This window comes from Pogoniulus pusillus, chromosome 1 (assembly GCF_015220805.1).
Source record: "Pogoniulus pusillus isolate bPogPus1 chromosome 1, bPogPus1.pri, whole genome shotgun sequence".
NCBI classification, from domain to species: domain Eukaryota; kingdom Metazoa; phylum Chordata; class Aves; order Piciformes; family Lybiidae; genus Pogoniulus; species Pogoniulus pusillus.
The window spans coordinates 8,446,005-8,463,932 of record NC_087264.1 but is presented as its reverse complement, the minus strand read 5'-3'; the positions used below and the strand labels follow the sequence as shown (position 1 = coordinate 8,463,932).

General features: G+C 38.3%; 1 protein-coding gene across 1 annotated transcript in view; it reads right to left on the bottom strand.

Moving 5' to 3' along the window:
* JAG2 (jagged canonical Notch ligand 2) overlaps positions 1-17,928 on the bottom strand; it is a 68,751-nt gene that overhangs the window by 25,704 nt on the left and 25,119 nt on the right. Inside the window, exons 3-5 of the mRNA XM_064160642.1 lie at positions 17,851-17,905; positions 11,169-11,423; positions 10,143-10,203 (exon numbers count right to left, since the gene is read on the bottom strand). Coding sequence (XP_064016712.1) covers positions 10,143-10,203; positions 11,169-11,423; positions 17,851-17,905 — 371 coding nt within the window. The remainder of the gene's footprint in view (positions 1-10,142; positions 10,204-11,168; positions 11,424-17,850; positions 17,906-17,928) is intronic.

The window sequence follows — 17,928 nt, the reverse complement described above, 5'->3', positions numbered from 1 at the left end:
TCCAACTCATACAGGGAAAACCTGATTGGTATAAAAAGAGTTGAAATTACTCTTCAAAATGAGACTACTGGCTCACTCCATCAAGCACCACAGCTTTTTTCCTATGAAAATAGATTTCAAGATATTAGCTAATTTGTTCTGGAATGCTACAGTCTTGAAATAAAAGGGCAGCCAGATAGGCAGTAATATTGCCCATTTTCTCAAGAGAACCTTTTTTAACAGACTTACTCTACCCTCAGTGTTCTCTAGTGAAAAAAATACTCTTTGGAGACAAGAGGAGAGAGAACATAAAAAGCAGCTATTAATAATTCATTTGTTTTAAAAAGAGTTGAAATATTGTCAGGAGATCTCTTCAGAGATCAATATTTTTACATTACCTATAAAAGAATTCTGCTAACAAAAGCACAACTGTGCATGCCACAGGAAAATGGTTAAAGTATGAACTTTAATAAAGGACACAGGCAAATGCAATTTTTTGTTGATGTATATTTCACACACTCCAAAAAAAAAGTAAGCCTGCTCTTTTAGGTCAAGAAAATGTTCTATTTTTGAAATAACAAATATTTCCTAAAAAAAAAAACACTTTAAGAGCTGTACTAGGAACAAGAAGATGCACAAAACCACACTGAATGGAGTTGGGCACATGCATGCCAGTGGACCCCTAATACCTCAGGGGAAAGAAAAACCACATTAAAATTGTACTTTTCTAGATTTAACACCACCATTCTGTTATCCACATGCCCTGAATACCATAAAAGAAGAAACAACACATTGTTAATTCTTTGGAGAATCGTGAGAGCAGAGAAGGAAGTGTAAAGGAGGATTCTTGGTTCCTTGTGAATCAAACTACTTCCACTATTACAGCAAGCTGTATCAATCCCCAGAAGAATAGAACCAGTTATGCTGGCAGTATATTATCCAAATTTCTGCTAATTACACAGCAGGAGCAATCTAGATGCAAATATTTTTTTTACATAAAGTTCTAGAACTACATTGAATTTTTAGTGCCACTATTTGCTCCTTATTGAAATCTCACGGTTGCAGAATCCCTAAGGAGAGCTTCAGCTGTGTGTGCCTAGACCATCCAAGCAGTGCTGTCAGAAGCCTGGAGAACACAGATATTTCAAAAGCTTTCTTTTGCTCTATTAGCAGTAAGAGGAAATAAATACTGCTCCTGCTGTATTTCATCTCTTCCTTCCTCCTCAAGGACAAAAAAAAAAAAAGTATCTTTCCAGGGGCTGCTAATAAACAATATAAAAAGCAGCACTGTAACTCACTTTACTGGTCCTAACTCCAATCTTCATTCACACCAAACATGGCACTACTGCCAGTGATTTACCATAACTAGCCAAGCCAGATCAAACATCCCACCCATACACAACAAGCATTTTCAAGGGCTGAAAGTCTGCATCACAAAGCAAATAACCACAGTAACTAAATTTGGTTCCCATACCAAATGGCTAACAAGTTCATTTAATGCTGCACTGGTGATTAAGAGGGCAAAGAAAATTACAGTCACCTTCTATGAACTTTAAGGCATCTTAAGCATCTGCTTCAGTTAGTAGGTATGCTTGACTACATTAAAACTAGTTCAACAGTAAAGAATTGCCACTTATTCACAATATTAAACACAGTAGAAGTTTACTCTTAAAGCTACCGCTGAGCCTGAGGGTAGTAATTTCTAGAGGCTAAATGCAGCCAGTGAGAAGGAACACAGTGTTTACAAGTCAAAAGGTTACTATGTGGTAAGCTGATCAGCCTTCAGTTTACAAGGAAGAGTAAATTAGGATTTCCTCTTCAACAGGAAGTCTGGTCGCATCCTACATTAGCAGGTGCTAGAGCAGCTTTAATCCCACTTCCTTCTAAAAAGATGTTTACATGGATCTCAGATCAACCCTAGAGCAAGATGTCATCAATAAAATGAAACTGATTCAGAAACAGGTATATGGTCATTTATGAGAAAGATATAAAGCCAAGGCACAAGGGTTTAAAAAGGTTAGCAATCCACTATGAAAAGCCCAAAAGGTAGAGATAAAAAAGCAACATCTTCTACACAAAAATAGAGTGTAGTTTTTAAATGGTGGACTAAAAGTTACTTCATCTCTGCTACTCTCCAGCTGAGAATAACTTTTTTGCAGTCTCTGCAATCCTGAAGTTTTCACATCTGACTAAATAAGAAAGCCAAATTTACAGAATTCATAAGGATTCCCATTGTTTGGTCAACAAAGAAAATTCTTATTGGAATCAAGATTCTGCTTCCTTTGTCCTTCCCCTCTGCTGACTTCATCGGCTCTAACTTGTCTTTACAATCAAACACACGCAAAACAAAATCAGAGATTGCTTAATCTTAGCCCCTGCTGGGTTATTAAAAGTACAAAAGAAGCTACCATAAATAGATTGTTACAGTTTGGTAACTTCCTGATGGAAGGTTGAAGTACAGGCATATGCTCCCAGACCAAGTGTGCCTTCAGGTCAGCATTTACATAGGGACAGCGCAATAGTAACTGAACAACAATTGCTAGCTATCCTGAAACTAAAACCTTGCAGAAAATATCTTCATAGTCCTACCATCATGTTCACAGCTTCCACTTTCCTTAGATGAGAGTCTGGTGGCAACAGAAAATGACAGTTTAAATACAAGGTTGGAGGAAGGGGAGGTGGCAGGAGTTAGTATTAGTAAAGCTTCTAGATAACATTTCAGAGTCTTGAGATTAGAGAAACTGCAACTGTGCAGGAAAAATACTGTTGTCATTGACAAGTAGATAAATTCACAATTCACCTCATGGTGTATACTTGGTTACAATAGGACAGTGGAGCTTCAAACAGTTCAACTCCAGGGTAAGGAAAAATACTTTCTATGGTAAATCTCAATGTGTTTTAAGTTGCAAATTTAGATTCAAGCAATCCTGCAGAAGCACCCATCTCTATACACAGTTCAAAGATACACAGTCAGCAGCAGGAGCAAGGGAAAGCAAGGAAAGGTGAAACAGAAGATTTTGGGATTTTGCTTTTCCTGGGGCTATTAAAAAAAGCTAATCTGGTCAAGTGCAATAGAACAGAGATTCTTCTGCCAAACTGTCTTCCCTGTGTTCCTCTGAAGTAGTTCTAATAAACAAGCTGATACTAGTCTTTGCTTTGCTTCTTCTGGTTGAATTCCTTATAGTTATCTGAGAAAATTCATATTGCAGGTCTCATTCAATCACTAAACTATTCTGGTTAACCTTAAGACAAGACTTCTAATATTCAAGAATGTGAAGATACCCAAATAAATTCTGTTTTACATCCAGCTACAGAAATCTGTCGGAGCTTCATGCTGAAATACACATAAACTACCAATGTGAAGGAAATCAAAGCTAAACTACTTTTAAAGCTTAGGTCAGAATCTGAAGCCTAAAATAAATTTTAAAATCCTAGGGAGGATGCAGGCAGTGTGGTATGAAGACTTTACCACAGGTTACATATTATTGGTATTATTCACAGCCCAGAAAAGTTAAAGTGAAGATTATTGCAACAATTTTACACATCATTTTTTAAATAGGCTTTTTTGGAGGGAGTTTCTCCCACTCATATTTCAAGTAGAAGCTGTGGCCAAAACACTCAACACAGGAAAACGAAGCAAAACAGTGACATTAAGAGCAGAAGCAAAATGCATCACTCAGGGGTGGGGGAGAAATAACCCTCTTAAATGGAAAACCACTAAATTTTCTAATGACGTGAACAGGATGGTGTTGCATAGGCCAGAACAATAGCTTTATATTAGTTATTTACTTAAAATAACTGTAAAAAAGTCTGCTTAATCTTTTAAGAGATTGATTGTTGCATAGCAGGCAGCAATACAGTCTAGCTGTTAAATCCTACAATTCTAAGCATCCAGATTCAACATTAGAGCTAGCATGGTACTCACAAAGATATGTCACAATTGTTTTGTTACTTTCCTACCTTTGAAATAGGCATGATAGCTTTGAAAGTAGGGAAAGAAAGATTAACTCAAATATTTTGATTACCTGAAAGCTTATGATCTTTTCCTCTCAATCCCAGCATTCTTATTAGACCATACCTTTCTCTCCAATTTTTTTTGCTCCTCCAATAAAGGAAAAATGAGCATTCTCACTCTTGCACTTTGAGTTTTGTGAAGGAGCTGTTAGAGGGGATGGTTCAAAATTGTTTAGCTGGAACACGAAGAAACATCCTTCAGTTAACTTGCATTAAGTGGCTCTACGGGTGTGTCTATGTTTGCACTAGTTCACACAGGGAGCACACTCTAAGTTAACTGCCTGATCATTCCTGTTGATGCTGTGTTGTTTCATATGAGACCTGCTTTGGAATCAAGGAATTGGATTCCTTCTAGGTTAAACTAAGGTAATGTAAAATAATGTATGTCGGGAGTGCACAATGTATTCCAACTGCAAGCAGGCAACCAGTCCACAAGAACAGACTAGAGCTAAATTTTGTATTTAAAAAAAAGCAGTACTGATTTTAGTATGGATATTGGGCTCTCAATGCTGCTTTCATCTATTATTCTAATTTGTCTGCAGAGCCTACTACTGTAGGCATAACTTAGAGTAATACATGTTTTCTCTTCCTGTACATCCACTCACATACTCCCAGAAGCAGAACCCACCTTTAGGATTCACTCTATGCTTTCCTACCCACTAATCATCCAAGGATCACAGAATCAGTCAGGTTTCGAAGGGACCACAAGGATCACCTAGTTCCAAGTCCCCTGCCATGGCCAAGGACACCGTACCCTAGATCAGGCTGGCCACAGCCTCAGCCAGCCTGGCCTCAACCACCTCCCTGGGCAACACATTCCAAGCTCTCACCACTCTCATGATGAACAACTTCCTCCTCACGTCAAGCCTGAATCTCACTTCCAGCTTCACTCTATTCCCCCTAGTCCTGTCACTCCCCAATAGCCTAAGAAGTCCCTCCCCAGCTTTTTTGGAGGCCCCCTTCAGATATTGAAAGGCCACAAGGTCGTCATCTGGGAGCTTCCTCTTCTCCAGACTGAATAGCCCCAATTCCTTCAAGTCTGTCCTCATAGGAGAGGTGCTCCAATCCTCTGATCATCCTTGTGGCCGTTCTCTGGACACACTCCAGCATCTCCACATCTCTCTTGTAACAGAGGCTCCAGAACTGGATGTGAGTGCAAAGTGTCTCAGCTCCTTGACCAATAAAAACACACCAGGGAATTGTCTAACTTAAATACATCTACTTGTGAAATATTTGCCAACAGTCCCAGAAGGCTTACCATTAGGACATAAAAAACCAATAATACAGACACTAGTGTTCATAGTAACAAGCAGGGAGATTTAAATGATGAAACATAGCAATTACAATACTTTTCTGAGTTCTTTGCAACTTGCAGTTGTGACACAGTATCTTGCATCAAAGAACAGACAGGAGATGTCCTGGTACTGTTGTGGAGGCAGGAAATTAACCCAGCCGAGTCAGGTCTTTTAGCGCCTTTTCCTCTCTCATTAAAACCACAGAGGGAGAGGAATTTAGGGGTATACAGGACTTCAGGACAGGTACCAACCGCATTCCTGCAGGGCCAAACAACAGCTCTTCAAGGACCATAGCCAGTCTCTGCTCAAACAAGACTTTTCTAGTTTACTGTTTAGAGTAGCTTTGAGATTTCCTGCAACCGCATTCTGGAACAATCGTAGAAGGAAGGTGTATTATTTAGATCTGGCTGATCTGTCTAATTAGTTAGTATGGAAGTTTCCCCATCTCTTGCTTTCTCCTCACTTTAAGAAATAGGCACTTTATTTCCTCCTTTCAGTCCTCTGTAGCTCTTAAATAGCCACCTCAGTCAGACCTTGTACCCAAGAATGAGTTGACAAGAGTCCAACTACCTTACGTTCAGGCAGAGCTTCTCAAAGCCTATGTTAACAACATTAACCAGCCAAGTATCATGAAAATAAAAGCAAAACTATTGATATTGGTAGGCCTCCTACTGAAAAAGTTAGGAAGAATCTCAAGAATCACAGCATTTAACAAAGGATTTCTAGAACACTACTGCACACCCAAATCTCCAGGTAGCTGTAGCTCATTTTGCAACTTGAGCTTTTGTTCCTGCATCTCTGTAAATAAAGCATTGAAGGCAGGTATAGTGACAGACTGAGACAGGATAATTAACCACTTGAGAGAGTTCTACAGCGTTTGCAGACACAGCTGGACACAAGAAATCAGCCTTTCAAACGGGGCTGAAGTGCAACATAAAGACTAAAAGATACATGGCACTGGACAGGAAGTGTGAGAAATCGCCTTCAAGAGGGCAAAATAAAATATATGTAATTACATAAAACCAAAATAAAAAACACCAACGTGGTAAAACCCAAAATTCTGTCACAGTACGACAGGTCAAAGCACACAGATGAAACAACTTATTCACTTCAGAAGTTATAATGACTGTACTTGCTCTGCTCACCTTGCACAAATTGACATTTCTGCACTATTAACAATCCCATTTCCACTTCATTTCAGTTAGGCTACACATTCTGAAAAGATTTTCTGCTACAGCTGTATTAAGAAAGATTTTCATTTTCAAGGATGTAAGATAGGTTCTACCATAGTTCCAGAAGCTGGACACAAGCTGAGCAGTGTTAGGAACTTGACCCTTTTTGTTTTCCTTTGGAAGAGGAATTTAAACATTCAAAAGCCAACAGGAAAAGTAGAAGACTTTTAAAAACACTATCATCCTGGCAGGGGTGGCAATGTAGGCCAGATGAGACACATCTGGACTTCTGCCAACTCAATCCCACCCCACTCTGGATCACAAGGAAGTAAAAGATGAAGCTGTTAAAATGTCAGTAAGCTTATGAGTGGTACCAAATATGCTCAAGTCAGTAGTTTTAATCAAAGGAGCCTGTCATTTGTGTTTCTCTATATTCAACTTTGTTCGTTTCACAAGACAATTGATCCTGAGCCATTTAAGCCATTAGATCCAACTTCATTCTTCCCTAGACAGTTTAATGGAATATAACAAAGTACTTCAAATGATGAAAAAAACATAAGCACCACCAAACATCATGGTTTATTTCCACAACAATCCTTCCTACAACACGTTGGGATGTTGAAGTCAACAAGATCATATGGTCTGCCACTGTAGGCAGAAAAACAAACGAGAAAATTACCATGGCCATTTTGAGTCCAGATACAGATAAAGGTTTGGTTTTATTGGTTTGGTATTTTTACTTGTATGAGACAGCAATTACTTTTTTTTTCCATGATTCAGCTATGTTGCTTTTGCTTTCATCAAGTATGTAGTTTTTGTTCATTAGTCACTAAGTTCCTCAAAACAGTGGGTACGTGAACTTGCCTAACAGTTACAGCCAATGGTATACACCTCACTAAGTCTGCAGCCATTTAGCTCCTTTTAAGATCTTATTTTGGTACAACACTTCATCCAAAGCCAGTTCCAAATTACATAGGAACATCAAAGCATTGAGGGCAGATTCTTCCAATGCAAGTTTAGCTGACACCTCAGAGCCATGGCTTAAGTTACCTGCACATTCAAGGAAGTGGGGATGAAAACTGTTTTTCAACTTTTCTATTTATAAATGTCACTGCAGATCTGGCAAGTAAGTGGCTATTGACACCTGTAGATTCCCATACATCTCATGCCCATGATTTTCTCACATTTTCATTTTCTTTCTGAATTAAAACAGGACATTGTCTTTACCTGCTAAATGACAGTGGCAACTATCCAAAAACCAGGATGAAGGAATCTAGATTACAATTCAATAGGACCAAACAGAGTTGCTTTTAAATAACAGCTTCCTTTGTACTGCTGAAGAGGTCATGTCTGTGAGCCTTATTTTTAGTTCAGTATCATTTTTCTACAGAAAGTATTATCCATTTGGGATAGAAGCAACATTTCTAATATAGCTTAATAACTATTACAGAATATAAGCTACAGATAGCTGTGTGAACAAGCTCAAGCTACCAAGTCACATCCAAAGAGGTAGGCAAGAACCTTCTGCAACACTGCAGATAGAGTGGCCATACACAAAAAGGCCATTGTTTTCCTCCAACCTGCTGATCACAGATCTATCATTTCACAGACAGGGGTAAAGGAATAAGGCAGATGGCACACAACCCATCTGAAATTTTAAGCCTCTTATTCCTTCCCTCAGTACTTCCTTCTGTATGAGAGAATCCATCCAACAAAATAGTGAGATTTCTGGTCAGCCCTTCAACAGATTCAATGTTATTTTTGTGAGCTTTGCTTAGCTGGGCAGGTCAGAAGGGGACACGAAGGTTTACAACACTAACCACTTACAAGCATGCCACTCCACAGGAGACAGGAAAAGCTTCACTACTGGCAGACACCTTGAAAAGGTACTCAGCCTTCCATTATTCAAGGTTTTGTATTCACTTCCTTAAATCTTCCTCTCCAACTTCTGCTTTCCTAGACACAGCTGGCATCACAAAGAAGTGAAATCTAAGGAGGAAACTACACCATCCCCTTTCACTCCCCACCAAAAGGGTACTGGTTTTAACATTGTTGCTTGAACATACTGCTTTTTCATCTTGAAGGCTCCTTCCATTCCCAAAGCAAACATTCACAGGCTCCTAAGACAATCCTTTGATGTCTACAGGACTCAGAAAACCACAGGATGTCCAGAAACTCTTACGTGGATCAAAATTCACTACAGTAGGTTCTCAAGGGGAAATTTTGTTCTTGGAAAGCTCAAGGGAAGGACTACTTGTACAGGCAGAAGTAATACTGACCCAAATTTCAACCACAATCTCTACTTGTAATCTAAAATAAAGAATAATCACCAACAGTAGGGTCCACAATACTTGAAATCCCATTGAAAATATTTAATGATGAGAAAAGATGACAAATAACATTAACTAGAAGTATTGCCTCTCAAAAAAAAAGCCATCAAACATTTTTACAGGAGACTTTATAGCTCTTCAGATGTGAAAATGCAAAATGCACATGCACTGAAGTGCTGCAGTTAGATTTGAGTGATACAACACATTAAATCATCTACAAGTCAGCAGCATCTGATGGACATTTCAAAGCAGTAAGAAACCATTCTGTGGTGTAATGATTGACTTTATTATATCTACCATACACCACTGTCAGACACTTCAAGCTATCCGGCAGGATGGGACTTGCTTGTACATCAGCTACAACAGTTCAAGAACTGACACTTGAACCCCAGCTCAGCTCTAAGTACAAAGTTAAGTGACCTACATACTATCTCTCCCACTTCTATGATGGCTGTAGCAATTGCCAGTAGTAGGACAAAGCTTGCCACAAATGGTATTTGCCAAATCTCAGGGGCTCCAACAGCCAATTCAGTTTCATATCATTCCAAGCAAGAAGATTCAATAGTTCACAAAGGAACAACTGCACAAATCTACTGTTTCAATTATGCATACAACTCTGACCAGAAATAAACTTAAGAGTTTACACAGGATCCCAGTCTTGCAAGTAGACCTTTCCCATTTCTTCCACAAGCAGTGTAAAAATAGCAACCATTTCCTCTTGACCTACTGCGATAGATACCTGAACTTTTACAATGAAACAACTCTTGCTATCACAGTCTCCTTTGGCTTCATCACCACACCATGTTCTCTCATATATAGAGACCAAAACTTTTCCTCTGGGGCAGAAATCTTAGATTGGAGTTGCTACTGTATCACCATCACTACCATCCCCACCCTGCTTTTTTGTGGAAAAGTTAGGTTTACTCATTTTTGTAATCAAATGTATGTGTACATTGAGTGCTCCAGGACTGTGACCATTCCCCAGCTGTGATAGTCCAAAGAGCAAGTTTCCCTTTTTTATAATACAAATAATACAGAGATCAAAGCTCCTAAGGATTTTGGTAAAGAGGGGAAGAAACAAACCCAAGATTATTCTCATTTGATAAAGCCACTGTTTAAGATTACATGACAGAAATCAGTTCAGTCATATATATACCAAAAATAGGATTTCAAAACAGTACAAGTATACGTAGTTCTTATATGTGTGAAATCTACTTCAGCTCTATTTCCATCCATGTTCCTGTATAGATTTTTTTTCCCATTTTAAAGGAGATTTTTAGAAAGTAGTAATATACATGAAAAATGCTGGGAAGATCAGTACTCAAAAATTATATTCAAGCATGCAGACTTACTTGCATTCCCCAGGCACACTGCAACCCCCATGGAGCAAATTACATCCTTGTTTACACACAGCTGTAAACAGAAAGATTCAGACATCAGCCTGGGCAGTTAGGTACCCACTGGTACAGCAGAATCTGGAACTGTTTAGCTAGGACTTCTGTCAGTCAGCTTATCTGTTGTTTGTGCAAAGCAGAATGTCTTTTAGCCACGTTCCAATAGCTGTTGCTTCCAGCCAGCTATTTCACAAAACACAACTCCATCAGAGCAATTACAGGGGAAAAAATAACCTGAGGTTAATCATTTAAAGTTGCTACTGAAGGTTTGCAGCCAAAGTGTCATCACTGAAACATTTATCAGTCATTTTTCAAACTCAGCATTAGAATACTGTTATGCTGGAGATCTCAAGCTTCAATGGACAAACATAACTTTGAATAAGCCTTAAACATGGTCACCTCTGTCATTAGATTTTTTTTTTTACTGAAAAGGAGTAAAAAAACAACAAAACCAGGAATCCCCAAACAGAAAAAGGAGTGTGTCAAGTAATTTTAGCACTAATTACTCACTGAGACTGAAGACAAAACACAAAGAGATGAAAAAAATGGCTGCCCTTGAATTTGTTCAAATTAAGAGCTATCAAAACTGTTTCAGTTTTGCATGCATTACACTTAAAACTTTTTCATCTGCAAGATGAGAACATTTTTACAGGATTAAGATCTAGTACATTACTGAGAGCATCATTCAATAAAATATTGCATTAACAGATGTAATTAAAGTAGCACCACTATTTAATAAACAAGTAAAAAGATGTGTCACTATTTCAAATCCTCTACTTGTTGTGTAACTCCCACAGCAAAGACTGTAAGCAAAATTTTATCCTGTGCTGTTCACAGAAAATGTTGTTTTTTTTTTTCCACGAAGATTTGCATCCTGTGTTAAAATTAGTATGCTACAGCACAGACACTATAGAAATATCTCCTGCAGTTTGTACCTGTTATATAAGCTCTAGAGCTAATCTAAAATGAAGTAAACAATACTACCTTGTTTACATTCTTCTCCCATCCAACCTTCCATGCAGGCTTTGTTTCCATTTTGATCACACGTGTAATGACCCACAAAGTCATCTCGAGGGCCACAAAACTTATTGCACAAGGAACTGTAGTAATTTTCATCGCACTTGACTCTTATTTGTACTTCAAAATGGGCAACAGGACCATTAAATTGTAGTGTCTTCCATCGGTCTTCTGGATTGATCATGCCAGCATGTGCCACTCGCTCTATTAACAAGTCTTCACCTTTTAAAGAAAGAGGTAAATTCAACAGGCAATAAGTTTGACAGCACAGAGGAGAATGTAAACTCAAAAGTACTCAACTGGTTAAGGGAAAATCTAGTAAAGAAAATGTTAAGATGATAAAGATCTACTGTATAACTGCATTTTTCTTTGCCTTGCAAAGTTCATTACAGGAAGGCCAATTTAAAAAAGTATCCCAAAGGAAGTATTAAAAAACCCTGGAACATAATCCATAGGAAATAGCTTATTTTTCAAGGCAGCTCAACATACCACACCCACAAGCTGACAACTAGCAGCTTTATCTTGATCTGAGGCTCTTTTTGCCTCCTTTATTTATTATAAAATTGCAACATCTGCATAAACTAGAAGCTGAGATATTAAAGCTTTTTGGTGTAAGCTTAATTTTACAAACAAATCAAAACATATAGTAACTCAATTTGCTACAAAATGCTCTGGTATGCTTACACTGTGTACATAAACTACCATGTTTCCATTTTATCATTCTCTTAACATTTAAGGCAAAAGATCCTTAACAGGTATTTCACAAGTATTTTCTGTGTATTTGGTATTTAACATTTTGAAATATAGAAGTGAATCCAGGATCATAAAAAGCCATTCTCACCTCTGTATCCTGCTTATCTTTACTCTCATTGTAACTACCAATAACTACCATCACTGCTGCAATACATTCTGTAAGCACCCTGCCTTGCCCTCACAAACACCAGCACTGGAACTGCCAGGTTTAACACAAATGTGCACCACTTATGTACCACATGAGGCAAGAAGATTCTAGGATGCAAGATTCTGGAACTACCAAAATGAAGTATTTTCATCAATATGTATTTTGTATTTTTATCCATTTTTTCTTGGTGTCCTTTAGTACTAAGAGGTGAGATTTATTTACTGTCAGCACAATGAAATGATAGAATTGCTTCAGTAAATGTTAAGAATTATCAAAGCACAATAAGGCTAGGGGTTGACAGCGATAAGAGTTTTCAAATGTCTTCACTATTCAAATCTTGTAACATCCTACTGCAGAAAAGAAACAGGAACCACCAAAAACTTGCACATGGAAAGAAACTGTAACGATAGGGAGAAAAAGTCTAAATCTCAGATTACTGGAATACAACACACACCAAGCTTGTAGGAAGCAATACTCAACTATCATTTTCAGCAAACGCATTTCGCCTACTTACTTTCTAGAACTCATTAACCTCATCTGTCCAGAACCAAATAAACAAAAGGAGTGACTGTTTGTCAGCTAGGAAGTTACCGACAGCATAGAAGTATCCTGTGCATCTGTTACCAAAGCTGCACTGCCCCCTCAGCATATAAAAGGACTCCAGCAACAATCATCAGTTGCTCCAGTATTAAAGGGAAAGGAAAGATAGAGAAGTAATGGGCTCTGCAATGTATTTTGTTATTCTAACAGCTTTTTTTAAGGTTGCTTCTACCATAAAAATCTTTCCTCTTAATATTAGAGACTACTGAGTTTATTAAACAAAGCTCTGCTTTAATTAAGCAATGCAAGGTTCTCCAATTAATAAGAGCACAAAATATCTCCCTGCTTTACCATTAAAAGTGGTATTGCCATGTAAAGACTACATTTAGGCTTACCTGGACTAGTCTGCATAAACCAAACATTTTACAGCTAGACAAGACACACTGAAGTCTACCATTGTTTGTTAACTTTCTAATTCACATACATGAACTGCTCTGTAATCCATCAGCACACGGTCAATAGCAGAGTGGACAAGAAACCTGTAAGCTAGAAAAGGCTGCCTGACTCAACAGAGTATCTATAATTTCACCAGACACCATTAAAAGCTTCATGATTAGATTCAATATCCCTTTATAATCTTATTCATCTCTAATGACTATTGATCCAAAAAACTATAAGGGAAAAAAGCTGAATCACTGGAACTTAAACAAACACCAAATATGTATTGTAGAGCTGTTTTCTAGCTGAAACAAACAAGCTTATTAAAAACAGCTGCAATAGTCACAGCTATAAAGGTGTTTCCTCAAAGTGCATCAGATAGACTGAAGAACAGGTCCAGACATTAAAGGAGTGGCTAATATGATAAAAATTCTATCAAGCAGCTTCAAAGCTAATGCAGATTCACCAAATCCAGATAACCAATTGGAACAAGCATTACAGCTATTGCAAATAAATCTATGCACAACAATCCTCTCAATACTTGGAATCAAAACCAAAGGAAATAACCTGACAGTGCTTTGCCCCCTCCCTTTTCTTAGATACTCAAATTATGTTCACAAGCTTCTCTGAAAAAGAATGGATTGAATTCAGAGATTTGTCTGTAGCTTATAATCACTGAAAGTAAGGCTCAACAGCCTAAAGGCAGGGAAATAATGTGCCCTGAACCACAAAAAGGCATCAGGAAGCCAGCTCCAATATAAAAATCATTCCAAATAGAAAGTGCATTTTCCAAAGGGATCCATAATCAGAGGGAGGAAAGTATTTATCAAGGCTACTCCTTCCTCCCCCACAATGCAAATGTGCTTCTGAAGATAGTCAGACTCTTGCATTTAACTGTTTCGATGAGACATGTTTTCTCCCTGCAGCTGGTTTAGCATTAAAATTCACCTTAGAACTTACAGGCTGCTTTTTGCCCTCAGTAAAAACAATGAGATGCATAACTGAATTTGTTTGGTTATTGGTCAAAAAAGCATATTAACTACTTGAACGTCCACACATCCCTCAGAAGCAATAAGGGTTTTTTCCTCTTGGCTCTTTCAAATTCTCTACAAGCTTCTTTAGAAAAGCAGATAATGGCACAGATGTAAGAGGTATAAGAGGAGATGGCAGCTAAAAGCGTTTGCTTTACTGTACCCAAAGCATCTAGTTTTTGGAAAGGGAAGCTCTATCTGAAGAGTAGCTAAATGTAACTGCAAACAGAAGCTATGACTATGCTTACTTAGTACACTGCTCATCATTGGTAACTTTTAGCAGCAGACAAACAAGAATCAACGCACAGAACAATACAAAAAGGTGATGTTGGCACCTGTTACGCAAGGAGACATACACAGCAGCACATGAACTTCATGCCAAAGGAACAGGAGATATCCATCTCAGGAAGCATATTCTCTTCAGTCTATTTCAAGCAATATTTCAAAAAGTCACATGGATAGATTAGTCTCCTATGAACTAACATGAAAAAAGGTGGCAACCACTGCATTCCTGCAGGAGACAGTCACAGAGAAAGTTACTTTACACATGAAGCTGCCAGTTTGCTTCCCAATGGCAGCACCAAGTCAGATGGAGTCACCATTCCTGGAGTGTTCAAGAAAAGAACAGATGAGGCACTTAATGTCATGGTCCAGTTGATTGGTCAGGGCTGGGTGCTAGGTTGGACTGGATGATCTTGGAGGTTTCTCCCAACCTGGTTGATTCTAAGTCAGCTGCTATACAGTAAGTTTGCCCAGTCAAATGACTTACCTGCAAAGTAGCATAAACTCGTGTGACAGATGAGACAGAACAGGCCCTTCACAGTGACTCTGTATCTAAGGCAGTTTCCTCTCCCTCTCCTCCACCCTCCCAAAGCAAACAAGTGGTTAACACTACACTGCCATGTTTCCCTCCTAGCCAGCCCTGCCACACAGAGGAGACAAGAGCCACAGTAGCTCAGGAATCAGGGTTTGAAAGTCCCTCTTAGAGTTTGGAGTTTGATGCAAGTAATGGGGATGAATTTGCTCTGGCATACTTGCTCTTGAGAAGGTACTTCACAGATCTTCTCTGAGCACGGCCTTTCTTTTGATGAGTGCAAGGAATAGAGTACACTAGGACATACAGGGAGGAAAGAATGACAACTGTGATAAAATTTTTAAGCTGCTTGCTGGAAGCCTCTCCTTCCAAGGTTTTCAGGGCTTTGTTTCTTGTTTTATTTGGAGTCTTTTAGTCCTTCAACAGTTTTGGTAAGCCTTCTTTTTTGCCATTGTTGTGAAGGCTTTTTGAATTTTCATGGGCTTTTTTATTTTTTAAAATACACACTTAATAGTCCAAGCTGGAACACAGGACCTGCATTCAGCTTTCAGTCTTACTCATTTCCATTAAAAGAAAGCAAACCCTGACTTTGGATCTAATTAATCAGCTTATAGACAGACTGGCAATTACTTTGATTAATCTTTCTTACAGTAGTGGCAACAGAAGATGCATGTAACCTGATCCAGAGATCAGCTCAGTGTTCAGGATGTGACAGGGAGCTCAGCTTTCCACAGATATTCTATTCACTCCTCTAGGACACAAATATTGCTTCACTTTTTTCTAGAGAAGTTGGCATATTTGTTTTCCTATTCTCTTACATATGAATTGTCTCTGTTTGGCAGTTTAGTAGCCCTTGCAGAAATACAAGGGATGTGCCTTTGCATCTTGACAGGCAAAAAACATGCTGGAGGACTGCCTGCCAAGACAGTCTTCTGCCAAATTATAGGCCAACAAAGCCTTCCTAACTTCACATGACGAACCCAGCTTTCAGATAGAATACACCTTACCAGCACCTCTCTGGCAGCCTACATTAAATGTAAGTTCACCTTCCGTAACAGTTTCTCGTGAGAGTTAAGCTGTAATCTAATACTGACAGACTCCTGTAGCTCATGGAAATTGTTAATTTAAGGAGATGGCTCAGTGAACCTCCAAAAGACACTATATAGCCTGCTTGCCTGAATCTCAGTATTGAAAAAAACAACAGAAGAGGACACAAATGCAAATGAACAGATTTGTTACAGCATGGTAAAAAAAACTAAAAAGCAATAGGAAGACTTAACATAAGCCAAAGGTGACTGCCTCTTTACCAAGCACATTTGAAAAAGAAACCTGGGCTTTAAAGCTACAGGTTTGCAAGAGGATTCTGCAGATTCTGAAACAAACAGAGGAAGTTATAAGACAATTAAGTAGCTTGTTAAAAAGCAAAAATTAATCACTTAAATGCATACAGATCTTCTTTGCAAGACAGGCTCTTACTGTCCATCCTCATCTACACCATCTCATGAGTTGCTCTGCTATCTAGAACTAGGGCATGAATATTTGAGTATCTGCTATACTAGCTGTTCTTAGGCAAATTATTCCCAAACTGGAAACTACTTAAAGGAATTAATTTCACATACTACTTTTTGAATAAAACTTTCAAGGACACCTCCAACCTCTTGCTATGTAGGATATCTAAACTTATTCAAGATTGAGGCTTACTCTGCTCAGCACACAAGATCTCATTTTGAATACCATGTCCAGATTTGGGAAATGTCATTCAAGAAGGCTGTGGACCAACTGAAGAGTTGCAGCAACATGAATTACCAGAGATCTAAAGAAAACATACCTATTAGAAAAGGTTGGAGTTGTTAAACAATAACACAAAAGAAGATCAATTCTAACAGAGGGAGGACTCAGGAATACACTCATCATTACTTTGTCTATCATTGGAGATGGAATACCTTAGGAAAAATGTAAGACAAAAAAGTTTGTCAGGGAAATACAAGTGGGACTGACCTCAACCTTTAAGGACCTTGAAACTAATCAATTGAGTTTTGTCAACTTTTTTGCTTGACACATCTCTATAAGGATGGCCAGCAAGGCAGCAGAAAACAGAACCTATAATTGGAAAGCAATGATGATTTGAGACTAAATGTTTTCTATCTTAATGTCCAAACAACTAACCTCTATATTGATTCCAGACAAGATTAAATATCTCATTAACTACAAAGAAAGTTTGAAGTTCACTTAACACTTGTAGCCAAAAGCATCAATTACCATGTTTGTAAACCATTACCAAAGAGTTCTACATTAGCAACTATACAGCAACAAGCACCTACATATAATACTGAAGTATTTACACAGTAATCTCCTTTCCATTCAGATCAACTGCCCTGTTCTGATAGTAAGCATTAGCATTTACAGTCCAGAAACACAAGTTAGCTTTTCAGTACCAGAGAAGAAACAAATGGAAAAGGAATCATACCATGACTGAGAACACAAATCAAAAACATCAAGCATGGTTTCTTTATGGGGAACCAGAACCATTATTTGTTTACCCAAGCATGACAAGTATTGAAGACCATGGTTATCAGTAAACTGAAGAGAATTTCAAGTGCAACTCTACAGCAGAGTTTGGTTAGTTATTTTTCAAAGACAGGCCCACCATGATTTTTGAATCTGGTTTAAGACTAATTAGGACTCAAATATTGCAACCTTCCCTTACTACTGTATTCTTTTTCCCATCAGTAGTAATTTTTCACAGTTCCTGACTGCTCTAATTGATGGATTTATACACGTCCTTTGCTTCCATAGCAGGTTTTCTTGCATTCAGACGGATTTGGTGGGATGGCTAATGTCAGCAGCACACCATTTCTTCCCTCCCTAGGCTGTGTACATACAGCACAGGTAAGTGGAAACTGCAAATTTTACATAAATACTCACCAGCTTTTGTATCATTATCCCAATCCCATGCTTCTATTATTAACGTGAATGATCTCTGAAAAGAAACAAGACACAAGT